Source organism: Triturus cristatus, chromosome 12 (assembly GCF_964204655.1).
Source record: "Triturus cristatus chromosome 12, aTriCri1.1, whole genome shotgun sequence".
Lineage (NCBI taxonomy): Eukaryota > Metazoa > Chordata > Amphibia > Caudata > Salamandridae > Triturus > Triturus cristatus.
Window position 1 is genome coordinate 101,350,721 of NC_140595.1, and position 18,375 is coordinate 101,369,095.

An 18,375-nucleotide genomic window follows, 5' to 3' on the forward strand; every position below is an offset into this window, starting at 1 on the left:
GGAGGAACACACCCACCATCCACCCACTGCCGGCTGCAGGCTGCTCCAGCAGCACACGGGCGATCGGAGTTACTGTAACACACGGTGTATCAATCTGGTGCTGTCTGCACTACTCAGGATCTCACACCGATGCTGGAGTAAGTCTGTGTGCGTGTGCACACGGCACCCAATCAGACGCTGTGTGCACTAAAGTTTAACACACTCACTGCCATGAGGTAGATCCCAAACCTTGGCACTCTGGTGGTGGCACACCACCCAGTCCTGCTCGGAAGGCAGACAGGTGGGGGGAGGGGCTGGGTAGAGTTCAAGGCTGAGGGGTTAGGTGCGGCTCAGTGACTTGGAGGGTGAGAAGAGCTCCCGCTCTGGGAGGGCTCAGGGTTTTTTGGAGGGGATTAGGGTCGAGGCAGCCAGGGTGTACGGCCCGGAGGCTGAAAAGTGCTCAGGGGAGGGCTGGAGGGAGGAGTGGCGAGGGGCAGTCCGTGGGAGGGCAACCAGCCGCCCCCTCTCATTGGGCCCCTCTCTTAAGTTCTAGGCCCTGTCACTCAGGACTTTCCCTGTAGCTTCCCTGCCTGCCTGCTCCACACACAGACCGATCTTGGACACCATGAGGAGCGGCGTCACCTGGTCCCTAGTGTGCTGGACTCTCTGCGCCTGGGCCCTGCCTGGGGTGTGCCCTCAGTCTCCCGCCTCCAGCACAGGTAAGGCTGACTCACCGTGTGCCCTTTGGCACTTCACTGTGTGCAGCTTCACCAATCAAGTCTAGTGTCCTGGCTTTACGTCCAGATTTATGCAGCTCTGGCAGAGGGGTGCCCAAGGACTTCAGATTGCCCCTTCTGGCCCGGGGAGTGGGTGGATATGCAGCCCCCTGATACAAATTAACCCAGCTTTCTTCACCTCTAACAGTGATGTTTTAATAGCAGGATTACAGCTGTCAGTAGTGCACAGAAGGAACTTTTTTTTACTGTTTTCAAAACCTTCAGAGAGTTCGGAGGAATGTATGAGAGTTGTGTGTCTGCGAGACGGGCATATGGGTTTTTATTCAGAACCTCGGAATGTTTGTCGGAAGGGAGGTGAGGTTTGTGTAAGGTGGGCGCCTTTGTGACTGAATTCGCACAGGAGCGGTCTCACCCGTGAGGGGTGTCTGTGGACCTCTCGGAACGGTGACGTTCGAGAAGGTGTCTGTGTGACAGGTGACGTCCGGGGTCCTTACAAGATCGAAATGTCTCTGGTGTGCGGGGGGAATCCTGCAGAGAGGGGTTTCTGTAAGGGCCGAAGCGTCCCTGAGAAGGCGATGTCTTTTGATGGCCGAGCGAGGGTGTCTAAGGTTTTGAAGAAGGGGTGCGGGTGCAGGTAACTGTTGAATGCGTGCATGTGTGAGCGAAGATTCGTTTGTATTTATAGCGCGAACTTCACCCTCCTTGTTCAGAGCGCTGTCCATCTGTAGGTTTGAAAACCTCCAGAGAGCTGTGAGGGGTCCCTGAGTTGGAACGTATGTGGACGTCTGTGAGTACTGACGTCTGAGATGATGCATTTGCCTCGGGGCGTGGTTACTATTGGTGCAGCAGGTGCAGTAATACCGGGGCCCGGAGCCCACGGAGGAATATCTCGAGAAGGGCTCATTTGTTGAGACGTTCCGCCTGGAGGGTGGAGGGGTGTCTGTGAGGCCGCACTGAGTTCCTGTCACGGGATCTCTTTGTGTTTGAAAGAAGCGAGGCAGATTCTTCTATATTTAATAATTGGCTGACTTATCTAGCGCGAACATGACCCAGTAGGCCAGGGCTTCAGAGCGCTGTATGTAGATAGCTGTGAAAATACATGACGGCGGCCTCACCTGTGAGTGCCTGCCTGAGTTGGCACCTGGAGTCTGCGAGAGCTAGAGGGACGTGCGAGGGGAGGTGTGCGTGACGGGGGACCCCCAGGGTGTACCCAACGGGCTACCTTAGAGAGGCCCACCAGAAGGGCCATCTGTGAGTGGGCTTCTTGTGATGCGCGTGGGGGTGCCTGGGGTGTTTAGAAGATGGCTCTCTGAGATGTGTGCGGCAAGTGGTGCACGCGCGAGAGAATTCGCCGGGGATGCTGAGACAGATGGACTGGGCCTCAATACTGCTCTCGGAAGTGTACAATACAGTACTAATCAGGATTTGGTTGGGTCCTGGTGCCACTGCACCTGCTGCACAAACGAAAGAGAGGGTTCGTTTGGGGGCGTCTATGAGAGAGGACACCCGAATTGGATACATGTATGAGGCTGTCAGGGAAGTGCACAAGTCGTGATTATGTATGAGACAGCGCATCTTCCGAGGGCTCAGCTGGGAGGAGCCATGTGTGAGGGGAGTGTCCCGGATTTGGTCCGAGACGAGACATCTGCGACTCTAGGCGACCTGTTTGTGTTTGTACACAAATTCACTTGTAGGGGGGGGGGGGGTCAGGTGGTATTTATGACTGGGGCTTCACACAGCCCTCATTTGGAACACGCGCCCCTCATTCATTTCAGAACAATTGCCATTCCGCTGCTGTGACCGCTCATACATTTCCCCCCAATTAAGTTTTCAAGCTAAAGTTCAAGTGAGTTTCAATTTTTGTTAGGACTGATCGTCAGTTTCCTGGTGTGCGGGGGAGAGGGGTGTGGGGGGGGGGGGGCGTGCATTCGGGCTGTCTGCGTCTTCTGAGCAGATCTCAGCCAGTGAATCTTGCAGGTTGCACTGTTTCGTGGTCAGGATTTTTAAGGAGACTCGCATTTTCTTTCTTTCTTTCATTCATTTTTTTTTTTTTTTTTTTTTAAATAAACACGGTTTTGTTATTCGAGGTCTCCTGCTCAAACATATCCAATTGTTTTACTAAGAATGTTGAATGTTTCCTGCAAACGCCCAACTTTCCCCAGGGGGTCTGGTAGGTGGTCCGATCTGGTCTGTGCGCGTGTTTACACAAGGGTCTGTGGTGTGAGCCGGGCTCGGGCTCTTTGGGGGTACTGTGCGAGCGCTGGGGCGCGGTACGCCAGTGTGCTCCGTCTGTGACCGACAGTTACCCCGGGAACAAGTTACTTCCCATGAATGGAACCGGCGCCAAGGTCACCCTGCCCCCCTCCTCGCCGCGGATTGGTCGGTTCCTCGTCATGGGATGCGAATCACACCACAGCCGAGCCCAAGGTGCTGTGGAGAGGCTGGGCTGGGAGGGAAGGGTCGAGGCGGGGAGAGGGAGACGGTGGAACTTTGGAGGGAGTGCAGAGAGGGAAACAGAGAGAGAGAAAACACAGCTTCAGAAAGCGCAAAGCACACAACATGGAAGAGAGGGAGGGCGGGAGCTACCGCGAACAGAAGGATTGTCCTTGTATACTGTAACCGGTGCTCATGTAAAGCGCTCCAATACCTTGGGGTCGAGTAAGCGCTATAGAGAAATGCAACAACAACAAAAAAGAATAGGGAGAAAAACTGAGAGGAGGTAATGCTGAGGCGAGGCGAAGAGGGGAGCAAGAGTTACCCCCCTACCCTACGAGCCTCCTCCCCGCTCCCCAGAAAAGTGATTTTTCTATCCTCCCTCTTCCCCCTATTTCTCCCCCTCAACCACTCTGCCCCTTTTACTGCCTACCTCTGCTTGTCACTCTTTTTTTTTATCTCATACCCAGTGCCATCCTAAGAATTTGTGGGGCACCAGGCAAGAAATAGTGAAACTATTTTTGTGTAGCACCATTTGTGAAACTTCAAAAATAATTCAGTTCTCATCGGATTCAGAAATGCTTCAAACGGCAGTAAATGTGTAATAAACTTAAAAGTTGTTCTGAACAAGGGCCCCCAAAATATGTCTTGCCCGGGGCCCCAACAATTCTTAGGATAATACAGCTACTAGAGAGCATGTGGCCAGAGCCCAGAGAGAGTGGGGACCAATCACGTTAGAGGAAGGGAAAAACTGAAACCAGTAACAGCAACTGGGGAGTGAGAAAGGCGAAGAGGGAGAGAACCCTCGGGTGGGGAGGGTGGAGGAAAGACAAGAACATCGTGGGAGAGGTGGAATAAATGCGAGCGAATGAGCTATTGAGAACAGAGGGAGCCAGACAGCAGAGACAGAGATAGAAAAGGAAGTGATAAATGCAGAGAGAACAGGTTCTGCCGAGATAGTGCGGAGAGAGGTGCTCACTTCCAGCAAGTGTATTATTGCTGAAAATTGGACCTCTTGGTGCAAATGTGGGCTCTCACACTATCCTAAAAACACCACCACCAGCAAGTGAACAAGTGTTACATGTTATGTGATATTGAAAGCGCTTCTCTAACCAACAAGCGCTCCCTGGCGCTTCACATTAGAAAGAAAACCTGAAACTTGTTGACTGTGAATACCTCATCGCCATGAGTTATTACCACCTATATGTAGCAGGCCCATCATATGGATGGTTTTCAAAGGTATCCTTGACTTTTACAAGTGTCTGATCCTTTCTAAAGTTTCTGATGGTCTCTTGAGGTCCATCTTCGGATCCTTCTAGAAACTGGTGTCAAGTTGCTCCATATAGTTGAAAACAAATATATCTTAAGAGTAGAAATATTGATGAAAAACATGGAAAAAGGCCTCTGTGGGAATTTGATGTTGAGAAGATTTGTTGACAGGAGCCTACTAGAAATTTGATATTACTCAAAGGAATGAAATGGCAATATGTGGTACAGACTTCCACACTATAGAGACTGTGCACCGCAGAAGACAGTCCTGGAACTTGCGTGAAATCATGGCCATGTTATAACTTTCTTAGCTCCTGCGACCACGTTGTTATTGAAGACAAAGAGCGAAACCACATAAAGTCATCTTTCTTCTTTCAGGCAGCATTGTTTACTTAACATTGAAAGTAAAACCTCTTGCTCCCAGTACAGGGAGACGCAAAAGTTCGAAGAACAGCATTTTCTTTTTTATTTAGTTGTTTGATACTGTGACACTTTGTTGGCTCTGGCCTCTTCATGTGAAAGTTTTTCGGTTTGGGACCCCTTGAGGAGTCTTGCATTGGGTGTGGTAGAAGATGTGTGTCGGAGGAAGCAGGATTCTCGTGTCAGGCAGGTGATGGCTTATGCGATGTGTTGAGGTCGCTTGTTGGAGGTATCTGGTCCCTCTGTATAAGTGGGCAGGTTGAGGTCTTGGTTTTTGTCTTGAAGAGGGTTAAAATCCACATTGAAGCCTTGCTCTTATTGCTCCTATGAAGGTTGGCAAGTTGTGTTCCTTTCTCGAGAATGCTCTCCAGGTATTTCCTATTTGTAGACCTAGTGCTCTAAATATTTTGTTCTGTACTTGCCCGGTTGAACCTGGACCGGAAATCACCTACAAACTGATCCTCATTGGCTTTTAATCACCCAATCACAACCAGAGCACGAGGAAGTAACTAACAACAACAGTTGCAGTGCCAGTCCTCTTTCTTTGTTGCCAGCAAAGTTCTGTTCCATGATAAAGAAATATTCACTGGATGTAGCAGTGGTGAGACTTAAATGTCCAGCATTTTTTTCAATAAATTATTGTAGAAATGGAAGTGTCAGAGGCCAAGCTTGAAGGCTTCAGTTGGCTTGTCACATTGTTGGGAATTCAAAGCTGAAAAGCGGAAGATGGATGGAAGGAAAATATGGAAAGAATCTACTCCATGTGACAAAGAAGCAGAAAGGGCCCATTTGACCTGATATGTGCCCATTTGTTCATGGAATGAAATGTGGCGTTATAATCCACTTCTTCAGAATTGAAGTCACTGATGTCCCCCTGTCTCTCCTTTATCAAATTCCAAAATTTTGGTTCAGGGTGGTGGCACTGGAAGTATGGCCTCTAGTCTCTCTCAGAAAGTGCACTTTGCAAGACTGTGTTTTTCTAAAGTGAGCGGTCATTTATAATGCCTTTCCTCCTTAACTGTTTTCAGATTAATTGTGTCTAAGTGATTTCACAGTGTGATGGCCACCACCTGTCTTAAAATGTCCTTTTAAATTTTAAATAAACTACCAGCACCTCATGCATGTAAAACTGGAATTGAAACCAATGTCCTACGCGTAGATTAGGCTACACTAGTAGAGTTTTGTGACAACAAACATAAATTGAATGAGAGTGTTTTCTTGATTTCCATTACCCCCTAAGATCTCAGTCTTTCTTCCTTTCACACAAAGAAAGTTATTTTCCTTCTAGTGGTGTACATGGTTAATTCTCAAGGTGATACTCACCAAATTTAAATTTATTCAATGTATATTTTTTCCCATTCGTATGTGTGAACTAACATTCTACCTACTTACTATAGACTTATGCGGCACACAGCTATTTTTGTATATTTTTTTTTTCACTTTTCATGTCTGAATTTTGTTTTTGATTTCCACTGTGCCATCCATGCAAATGCTTGCACGATGCGTTTGCCATTCTTCTCTCTACTTTATTCCACGGTGTCATATTTGACCAGCTTTACCTCACTTCTCTTGTTCTGCACAGGTACACGTCTACTGGGATCTGCTTGCCACCTCCAGCAGGGCCCCTGATATCATTGCATGTGCCTCTCTCACCTGCCGCTACCTTTTCAGGTGGATAATGTCCTTCTTCATAGGAGCCATGATGCACGCGCCTCACCACCTGAACCGCTCTTTGGTGGCTGTTATTTTACTCTGCACAGATTTAAGAAGCCTCCAAGCACACTTTGTTGTCCACTGAGACTACACAACCCTACCTGACCACCACAGGACTTTAAAAAGAAGCTAATCTCAGGGAGGAGAAACTTAACATCAAACTTGGTCACCATCTGTTTCTTATTGTCAACATCAAGGCACTGTTGCAGACACTTTCTTCTGATCAGGGCAGGACAGGACAATGTGGCATCTCTTCTACGCCTTTCATTAGGACAGATGGCGGGCTTAGATAAGTATCATCAGCCCTGGTACTCAACCATTCTCCCATATTTTCAATGTCAGGGCCTGGACGGCCTATTACCTGCTCAACACCGCCTTTAAAAAAAAAAAAAGATAATTAAATAAATAAACAAATAAATAAAAATGTGCTGAGCAAAACCAAAATGTGCGTGGAGTGCATGCAGAAGTGTAAACATTGACTTGTTTGAGTCCCCTGTAGGAGGAGGTTCTGCATAGAGTCTTGGTACTACGATTCTGCAGATGGTCACAGGTGAGTACGAGAACCTGCTCAGCCGCCTGCTTCTGGTATCCCAGTGCTGGGCGGGACTCTTGATTTCCGGCTGTCGTGGGTGACAGGGCCGTACCTCATTCTTGAGTGCCAACGTGCCACTCAAACACCGGCAGACACGGGTTCTTTCTTTCTTCGCATTGTTCACTTGACAGTTTAACTGCCTCCTCCTAGCGCTCATATTTCGAGAACCTTCGGTCGTTCCCTCAGGCGGTTCTTTGTACTGAAATAGAGACGGCAGTTCCGTTTTGTGTTCGGCGCCTTTAAGCACAAAAGACAGTTTAATAGCATTATATTATGTTTTGTGTTGTGTTTTTTTCTCCGTTTACGTTCCAGTTTTGCGATTTTACACATTTTAACTCCAGCCAACACCCGCTTTTGTCAACGATGGAATATCCCTCCTGTGCTATAAGGAGAAGGGAAATACCACCGTTAGGGAGAGAGAGGGGGAGATAAAATAGCAGATCCATGGACAAGGTGGGGAGGACTGGATCATTCTTTAACAGGACCTCACATTGCATAGAGGGTCTTGGGGCGCCCCCCCCACCCCCCCCAGATTCTTGTTTCTTAAGGTGTTGTTAAAGCTTTAGTGTTACAGACCAATTTTCCCACTGAGAGAGTTATTTAGAGCCAACAGGTAATGCCACAAAGGAAACTTTGTTCTTTGTACAAGATAACATTTTCAGAAATTCCAGTGCGGTTGGATGTTAATACCACTTACTTCCAAGAATTTCTCCTGAATGTCTCTGAATGCTTTTAGCTGCCAGAGTGAAGAAAGACAAATGAAAGGTGCTAACAATATCACCCCTGCTTATGCTGCAATTTCTCTGCATGCCTCTAAACACATCACACAATGTTTCTAAAAAATGTAATCCAAGAACAGCTATTTCCAGCTTCTGGGTCTGAGCTAAACTGGCGAGTATAATAGCTGAAAATCCATAAGTTTTATATATAATTCTGACTAAAAACGCGTGACACTTTTACGTACTTAAGGATCCGGCACAAAAAGATACAAACATAATTTTTCTGAAACGACAAATGACTTGTAGAGGGTGACCTTACTGAAGTATACCGATGCATGGTCCATTTCTAGGAGGGCAGATATCATTCAAAAGATGACCATTAACACCAAGTGCGGGCGACTTGACTGGTAATCATGCTTGTATGGGAATTGTGCATATCCAACGAGGTCATTATATGGGGGTGGACGGGATAATTATCCCGGACACGATGAACCACGAGATAGTGCTCACTGGTTTGAACCAACCGAAGGGTCACCTCCTGTCCTTTACGGCTTCAGAGCTCCGACTGCGATCAGCTTGTACTGCGTGCTGCAATTTCCTAAAGAGATAGGGAAAACGTGCTACATGCACCTACCAACATTTGAATCAGTGTAACTTTATTCATCATGTTCTCAAGTAATTGGCTGCCTCATGGCTCGTTGCCCTGACAACGCTCTCCAGATGCCAGCTAGCTAACTTGATGCCTATGTGAATGCTCTGAGCAACATATTAGTCTAGGACAGGTGTAAATAATATTATTACCAAGCCATAATATATTTGCAGAAAAGGGCCTTGGAAACAATAAGGTGTGAGTCATTTGGCTCACTCTAAATGGAGTGTTAAAGAGGGTCCCTGGATGTCCACACCAGTGCTTATTTTGAGCCGGTGTTTGCCAGGACATATACTGAGAAACATAAGGAAATCGTTCATCTAGTCCATCCTTACAACTCTAGGAGATGTGCAATAGAGCACAATATCACACTTATATCACTGTAATGTTTAGTAGTAAGCACAGGAGCTAGCATTTCTCAGACCTAACAGGGGCCGTAGATGGTGTAAGCCCTGGTTTTCTTCCTGGGACATAAGTTAGGCCCTAGCAAATACTTTTTACAAATTAACCTCCAGTCTGCACCATAGATTATAAGGACAGGCAAGCGGTGGACTCCTCAGCCTGTAAGTAGGCACTTCCCGCCGGAAAGGATGGCAGACTGCCCCGTCAGTTCGGCGGTAGCTAGTGGCCCCTAAGCTGTTACATAAGAACCGAAGGAATGCTATGTATTTTTAGGAGCCTTTTATTTTAATGACAGAATCTGCACACGCTAATTTGGATCAGACTTGGCAAAACGTGGCTCCAATTGATCTCCGCGGGATCGAAGCGCAGTAACATCTGTTTGCTTTTCCACCATATGATTTCATGTTTCATGCTCCTCTTTTCACTGCGCTCATGCTGTCCTTTACGTGCCACAGCAGGGTTTGATTTCACGCCATTACACTGGCCCGGGGCACAATGAAGAACATGGTAGACGTCTACAAAACAACAAGATATCATCGTTCAGTGGCAGCTCTTTTGGTGACGCAGCAGGATATCATTAGGAATTTAGGTTAGAACCTGTACTCTCTCCCTCTCTTCCCCACCCTTTAGTCCAATCCAGTCGTGGCCTGTGCAGGTAAGAGCGGTAGGGCCCGTGTCGGGGGGGAGGGGGGGGGGGGGATTTCGATAGACGACGACAAGGGAACATTATTTATTTAATTTTCCCTCATGGTCGTCTGTCGAATCCCCCTATCCAACCTGATTTTGTGTCAATGTACCATCTGCTTGTTTACAAATATTTCTAAAAGTTCTTGACAAAATAGGTCAAATCTTAATGTGGCTTTCCCTGTTACATAGAGATCTGACTCTTACTAATGTAAATATGGTAGACTAGATCTTATGAAGTGGTGATGAATAGTACATTTTTTTCTGATGTGAAATGATATTTGATTTCCGTATACGGTGAAAGAGCACAACCTACAATTTGAGTTAGTAAGAATAAAATAGTCATTACAACAATATGGTTTAATAAACATATTGTAACTTTCAGTTCTCATCTCCTGCAAAAGTATGCATTATTGACTAGCTCATTTAGGACTACAGTGGGTTCGCCATCAAATTCTTCTTAAGAATTAATTCCACTGCTCATACTTAGCTTGACTTGTGAAACAGTGTGAACAGAGTAATAATCCTTTGTAGTTGACTGTCACGCATGACTTCATGTTTTTTAGCTTGCAGAAAAATATGCAATTGTGGGAAAATGTTTCAGCTATTCCTTGATTTGTGATTAGCCTTCTTCAGGGTTTCAGAAACACTTTTAATTTGTATTTCTGATTCTTAACTAGACTAGTTTCACTGTGGTATTCTTTTACAAAGAGGGGTTGTGTCACTTTTAATTCTGCGTTGCTTGGCAACTGTTTTGACTGACCTATGTGTTATGGTCATTTTCCAAGTTATAGCTACAATAAAACAGCAGTGTGTGGAAGACACAGGTTGGATCTATAGCACGGCAAGCATGAACATGGTGGTAAATTACTAGCAAATGCCTTATATTTGTGACACTTATCCAAAATGTTCTCCAATCTAGTATCTAGAAGCTATGAGTCTAAGGTTTATCCATTTCATAAGAGTTTTCTGAACTATATAAACCAATCTGCAAAAAATTCTGCAGGAATCAAGTTTTATCTATCATCAAATAATACTGGGTGGTGCTTGAATCGAAGACTTATGCTTTAACACGTCAGACCACTGGAGCAAAAAAAAGAGTCATGTGACTAAACATACAACATTGCGTCTGCAACTAAATAACCGGTTTCCTGATACTTTAAGCCCTGTCTGCAGAAACCCGTCTCATCCAACTCCTGAACCATAAATCATTCAGAAAATGTCATGCCCACACAAAGCCATTTTAATGTATGTGGGTAGATATTCCTGTTTTTTTCAAAACAAATGGTTGTTCTTTTTTTTGTCTTTTGCTATTGAGTGATGCATCCGCAGGTATGCCGTAGAGCAAAGTTAGTCAGTAAGGTAATACAGGGGTGGGGATGAGCAGTGAGTATCGATATGTTCAACTACTAAAGTAATATTTATTCTTGTGCTTCAAGGGACTCTTCAAGTTTCGTCAAAGGCACACCGGGGAAACTCCTTTTTGATGTACCTATAAGCCCTTTAAAATGATTTGAAGATTTTGAAAAGTTTGGGTCCCCAGGAATGTAAAGTGGAATATTAATTTCTTAAAGGGGTTAGAGTGCTGAGTCATGCCCAGGACTTTGGACATTTTAGAATTTATTTTGTTGAGATCAGGAAATGGAAAACCACGTTGATCCTCAAATAGTGCATTTTCCTATTTCATTCAATTTGAAGTATCATTAGGTTTAACACCAAATTTGACAGCAATTTAGGATTGCTGTGCCAAGTCGCAACTGTGACTCATTATAGTGTAGACATTTGTGGGTTTTCTGACTCGGCTTTATCGAAAACAGCTGGGTATATGTTTTCTCACTTCAATGTGGTGAGATGCCTGGCACACCGACCAAGCCACCGAAGGCTGAATCATGGGTTGGAAGATTGGGTGGGCTAGTCCAGGTTATATTAGCACTCTTCGGGGTAACATTGACTAAAACAAGAGAAAATTGAGACAAATGTATGCTAGAAGCAGTTTACTTATCACCATGGTGCATGTGTAGATTTACCTGTCGAAGGACATCAGAAAGATGTAAAATGTAGCAGATATGGATTCTCCTAAGTAGCATACAGATGCATTACTGCAGGTACATGTCAGAAAAGATTCCCTACTGGCTGCCATCTCTGAGGGCACTAGGCCTAGAAATTGTTGGGACATAACTTTGTGAACTGTGATATAGGTTGAAAGAAAGATTTCTACCAGAATATTGCCCACCACTCCCATAGAAAGCAGGAGGAGACTGGCAGACTGGTCTGCTGCTGTCTCACCGTGACTCTGACAGACACTTGTAGAGTTGTGCAGCATTTAACAGAGACACAAACTGGGCATGTCAGGAGGGGTGATTTCAAAATGGTCGTATTCTTTCCTGACCTGCATGCCTGTGAGGCAGCCGCGGAAGCCGGGAGGCATTACCAAATGTGGTCGTTTTTGCCAGGACAAGCAATTGGCTCATCCAGAACCTGATGGGAGATGAGCCAATCGTTCAAGTCCACGCCTGCTCCTCCATTGGCTGATCTTTCAAATGATCAGCTAATGAGAGGAAGTGGCCTGGCAGGGAGAGAGCTTGAAGCAACCATTGCTTCCTAATATGGTAGCCCTACATTTTGGCTTAATCTTAATGTTATACTTGGCTGTTAGAAGAGTTCTTCCTGGCTGAAAAGTGGATGTATTTAATTCAACATATTGGGAGGATTTTTGGCAACAGGCCCAATTAATATTCATTAGGAAGATCATTTTGTGACCCACTAAAAATGTTCAGTTTATGATGTGACCTATTATTGCATACAGTACATCGCAAATTGCACTCCCATTCGCCAACCAGATGGTGTGCAAATTGCACATTCATGGGTTGCGAATGGAATAGGAACTCAGCCCCTTTATCTCCACGTGCTCATTTACCATATGTGCAACAGTGTAAGACATTTATAAACTGACTAAAATCTGGACCTTTATATTTATTGAGAAGCCACCGGTGAATTCCTCTCGTCTGTGAAGATTAATGTTGTCTTTGCATATGTCTCTTGCAGTCATCCCCACACAGGAAACAGTAGACTTCAATGACATCGAAAGCAAATTTTCACTAAGGACAATTGAAGAACCCGAAGAAGATCTCTGCTACCTGGTCCCAGGCGAAGGTGAATCAGTCTCACGGTGCAACTTCAACCACACGAGCAAAACCTTTGTGGTGATCCACGGATGGACGGTAAGGACCCTTTCTGTCTAGCGCTGTTGGCATGTAGTGGGAGCGATGCTTCATTGTTCTATAAACATAAATGTCTCAATGCACAAGGCCTTTTTTGAAGGTAAATATAGGGTTGGGGCTGAAAATTGCTCACCTGCCAGGTATCCACTAAAGAATACCTAGCAGTTATAAATGCATTTCCTGCTGTGGAATTGTCCACCATTTCCTGCTTTGGGATTGTCCAGCACAACTATGTACATATGCACTATAGTCAACCTCCTGCAAAAGATGGGGTGTGTGTGGGCTTAGTGGACTAATGCACCCACTGGAAGGGCCTGTGCTTGACCTCATGGTCACCGGTTCAAATCCTGGTGGGTCCACTCAGCCTTTCATCCTTCTGAGGTCGATAAAACGAGTACCATTGAGTTGGGTAACAATAACCATCTACTATTCAGTGCCAAGATACGTATGGGTAAGCATGTGCCTTACAAATACACATGTCCCGATCCAGATGTGTTTTGCCATGAGAGTTTATGAACCCCTATAAATTGATGCCCTTTTGGACATTCACAAAGTTGTCTAAGAGCCCTTCTCACCCTGGAAATGAATAGAGACCTGCCCCAGTAAAAGGCTAGAGGAAATTTACTTCCAGGCCTACGGAACACTCCCAAACATCTTGATGGCGTAAGGTAATGGGCTTTCCACAGGGAAATGTATTCCGGGAGTGGACAAAAAAAATGTCCATTTGCACAGTGAGCTGCTGTTTCCCAAAGCGTAATTCATCTTGGCGTACAATTCCACATTGGGGAAACAGCAAATCATAAAACTGTCACCTGAAATGGACAGGACAGAGGTATCTGCTGCAGCTTTCCAGGTGTACCACTGCAGTTGTTTGTGGATTCCAAAAAGGTTTAAATCTGTATCTGTTCATAGATGCTTTTACAGGTGCGGATTATATATTTTTTTATAAATTTGGCCACCGGCTTCCATCCTGAGGACCACATCAATGTCTAGAATGTCAAAACTCCCCTCCTGGGCATTTCTTTAATAGATCATTGTTTTCGTGTCACAACCATGTGCAGATAGCATTCAGAGACACATAGCTAGCAGTAGGTATGATTGAAAATGAGTGATTTTGGGCGTGTGCATTTCGGACTACATCTCCCATAACACCTAGCTGGGAGGGACGCACTGTCAGCACCAATCGTATGGTTATATTCACTACGCCTGCGAATTGACTGGTGCTTGTCAATTCGAGTCCGAATGCAGTCAGAGCTCACCTTTGTTTAACCGCGCTGGAAGCGCGTTCCCAGTTGACTGCCTTGTCCGAAAATACACTCCCTAGAGTGAGTAACATCTATCGCTGCACCCGCGCTGGAGCGCATTGGGTGTTTGGCGGTTTGTCTTCACAACAGTTAAAGATTCTATTTCCTGAGTTTCCGCACTGGAGCGCGTTCTCAGTGTGAGTCGTTGAAGCGCTCGCACCAACGTGGCCCCAGAGTTTGTTGTATCCACGCTGGAGCGCGGTCTCCTCTACGAGAGGCTTATTTTTCTATTTTTTATCTTTGAGGAGATAAAGAACTTTGGTTGCGCAGGAGCGCTATCGATCTATTTTTGGTATCTAGGAACAGTGGATGGAAAGAGGCATTTGCATCCACATATTGCTACGCTTCATAGATGTTGGGTGGCAACCACTTATTGGACAAATGTGGAGCGTAATGTTCTGTGCCTATAACAGAACGTGCAGGCGCTCCGATGTCCTAGAGCCATCGTTAAGCTAAGTAAATTGGGCTCATATTCATTTTGTACGGTAATATTCAACTAAGTGACACTACTCAGAGACTTTGTGTGTATTCCTTGGATTGGAGCGCTATTTCCTCAACTCTTGCTACTGGTTGCCTATTTCTTTCTTTGTTTATTTTTGTTTTTTACGTTTTTGCATGAGGATGATTGCGGCAAAGTGGCATTAAGTGCTTACACATATTGTTAAGTACACATGACAGGGACGTGTAGGTTGTACAATGTGTCTTTCTTTTGTATTGCTACAGAGAATATGGGGCTAGACAGCCTGAGTAGAGAGAATATACCAGAAACCCTACTACCCGAGGAAGATACCTCGCCGTGTGTTTACCACTGCTGCATCTTTAATGTTTCCTTTGTCCCTTTTTTCCCTTTCCCCCAAAATGGTGTTTCCTGCTTGAGTGATAGATATGTACTCTCAGGACACTCCAAGACAGGGGATAGGGTTGAGTAGCATCATACATCGCCCCCGCTGTACCCTGGAATTCAGGTTAGTGGTATTCCGGTCTGTATTCTGACAGTCCTAATGAATCATCTCAAATGAACAAGGACTTCAAGTACCATAAGGCATCAGACTGCTAAACAAAAATCCCAAAATGGCGCACTGTGTCCTTGGTGACATGACGTCTCCTGGCAACCATATGAATGTCACTTACATGTAGAAATATTTTTCATGAATTGCACCTATGTGTGTTATGGTTCCAGTAGAAATGGAACAAGCTATGTACATTATGTTCTACATATTTTAGCACATTGTTTACACTCTGTTACAACTTCAGTACAGAAATGTCTGTATTGTCGGAACATCTAGTTTCAGAAGTTCCCTCATACATATGGTGAAATCAGAGCTTAATTTGTAAAGAAATAAGTGCCAGGGTTGTCGTCAGGAGGCCTCTGCAGCTTGCACCACCCATTGCCCCAGCCAGAGCAGTCGGTGATGGTACAAACACACTTACGAACATCACACTCCTTCAAGTGTTGTGCTTCAGACTATTCCAGGCTCCCCGAAGCTATAAGAATAGCTTGGGTGGCTGGTATTAGTCATTTTTAAGGTATATTGAATTGATAAACAACTTTTGTGGTGCTCATCTCTAAAAAACACAAACAACACCACCATGTGTCATAAGACCCGGTGTTGACAATTAAGTGCCTGTGCCGAGCACCTGACACCACTGGCTCAAATTAAACACTGGGTGAAACCTTGCAGATTACCCGAGTACACACACACATCTCCTGGAAACACATAACCTCAAGCCGAAAATAGTCCATTAGTGCCACCAAAAGGCCCTATAAATGTAATAAAAACTTTAAAGAATGGTCACATCAACATAGTTGCCAACTCTCCTAGGTCCATGCGTGATGTGCTGCTCCATTCCTGTTTTTTCTTGGAATTCTGGGACTTGTAGTCCTGTGTTATGTCATAAACATGACCACAAGTTCCAGAATTCAAATAAAGAAACTGGACTGGAGCAGCACATCACACATGGACCCGGGAAACTTGGTGGTGCTGCTTCATTGGCATTAACACCGGCTCAGTCTCTGCTGGCCTCCCTGCTGTGCCAGGGAATTGCGATTCTCCTATTAACATGACAAGAGAATCTGGATTTCATTAAAGACTCGGAGGCTAACATTATGCACATAACTTTTAATGCGTCTCCAAGCAGCCGCAAACAGAATAGAATATTCAAAACAAGTAAAAGGCATGAGCTCCTGAGAAACAGCCTCTTTTGAATGTGGCGTAAAACATGAAGCGTCTTGAAGAGATGAGGCGTTATATAACAGTGAATAAACTCCAAACAGTCAGTTAAATCATCAGTAAACGAAGAATATGACGATGTGAGAGAAGGATCGAAGACGGCAACAGGTGATTAGAGATTGTCTGAAAAAAGAGAAACGAGAAAGGTAAATACATATATTCTCTCAAACAGGAAGGTGTAGAAGATAAACAGTGTAATTTAGCGAAGATGTTCCTGTAAGGAGGAAAACAAATATGTGAGTTAAGTTCAATGGTAAATGCAAGACAGTCAAAGGTAACCAATGAATAGTCTTAAAATCTGATAAGAATCAGATTCAGTAACAGATATAAGTATAACATTAAGTAATAAGTAAACCCTTGTGGTAAAGGGTGGGAGGGAAAATATTAGCCTCCGAGTCTTTAATGAAATCCAGATTCTCTAGTCATGTTAATAGGAGAATCGCAATTTCATTACAAGACCGGAGGCTACCATTATGCATGTTGGTAGCCAAGTAACACAACATCAGACATATGATCAATTGGTTTACAGTAATGCTGGGCAAAGGTACTAGCATTAGACAAGTCAGCGGCCTTTAGAATATCTTCTAACTTACCTCCAGACCAAATGGATTTGCTGGCCATAGCGCCTCTGATAGAATGAGCTTGGAACAAGTTCAAGTCAATGCCATCTAACCTCATAGCTATTTTGACCCATCTAGAGATAGAAGTAGAGTCATCATCATCTTGTATGAATATCTGTTGAGCACTAGGATAGTTTGTGCCGCTATGGACACCCATAAATTGTGTGCCGCTGAGGACATCTTTATATGTTGTGCCGCTAAGGACACCTGATGAAGTTGAGGTGCGGTGACCTCCCGTTAAGTTAGATGAGTTTTGAACTCCTGAAGTGCTCTTGGGGGTAGTATGACCGATATTTTTATTCTTTTTTAATCTTTTCCCCCTTATTTCGATGAGATCGTCAGAGAGATTAGTTGGGTTTTCGCTGGAATCGTCCACCAGAATAGGGAGTGATCTTTTGGGTGGTATGACCTTAGATAAGGTTTCTAGAATGCAGGATCTCATCTCATTATGGATGATGCTCTTAAAGGCCTGGTTATCCATACTAGGAATAGGTGCGCTAGCGTCGTCCGAGTCTAAGTCAGACATAACTTAGCTTTAAATAAGAGAAGAAAGAGCAGCGTCACCCTTTTTATTTTTATTTTTTTTAATAAGGTAAAGGAATGGCACCCAATGTTAAATGTATATATATTACTGCTGAAGAATCTAATTCCTTTTATAATTAATTTTTTGTTAATTATTTAAGATGGTGCAATTCCCCCTTTTTTTTATTTTTATTATTATTTAAATTATGGAGAGAGAGATTGTAATAAAGTGCCAGTAGGGTTTAAAAATGAAGTATTGGTAAAGGTGGGCGGTAAAAAGGGTGAAAATTCATTAGGAAATGTATTTTATAAAAGCGGGCCGGTAATTGTGGAGGTTACCAGCTGATCCTGAGACGCGAGCAACCGACAGAGGGCTCGAGCGTCGGATCAGCTGGTAGACGGGAGAGAAATAGAGTTAGAGGAAAGATCCCTGGCAACGCGTCTGCGTGATGCGCGCGTTGCCAGGGAATCTTCCTCTAATATGGCAGCATAACGGGCGAGGCTCCGTGCGCGACGATGCGCTTTGGTGAAAAGGAACAGGGAGTCAGCGCCAGTCTCCGTAAATTGGAGACCGGTAGACGAAGTGCGAGCGAAGCGCGGAATGCGGGGCAGCGCCAGTAAAGAAGAGAGGCCAGTGAGGCAAAAGGTTAAATGAAAACCTCATATTGTAAAAAACATTAGCAAATAGATAAATATAGGGCGAAACAAGGGTAAACAGTGAATAATTAACTGTAGAAATAGGCAATGATTAATAAAAAGCTTCTAAAGAGCAAAACATTGTAATTCAAAATGAGAAGAAAGGCAATGAACTTATCTGCTTGGAGCCGCATTCAAAAGAGGCTGTTTCTTAGGAGCTCCTGCCTTTTACTTGTTTTGAATA

At 44.7% G+C, this 18,375-nt stretch overlaps 1 protein-coding gene across 1 annotated transcript in view; it reads left to right on the plus strand.

Moving 5' to 3' along the window:
- The first annotated feature begins 314 nt into the window (after nucleotides 1-314).
- LPL (lipoprotein lipase) overlaps nucleotides 315-18,375 on the plus strand; it is a 69,841-nt gene continuing 51,780 nt past the window's right edge. The window contains exons 1-2 of the mRNA XM_085639533.1: nucleotides 315-698; nucleotides 12,643-12,818. Of these exons, the coding sequence (XP_085495659.1) occupies nucleotides 605-698; nucleotides 12,643-12,818 (270 nt within the window). The 5' untranslated portion in view covers nucleotides 315-604. The remainder of the gene's footprint in view (nucleotides 699-12,642; nucleotides 12,819-18,375) is intronic.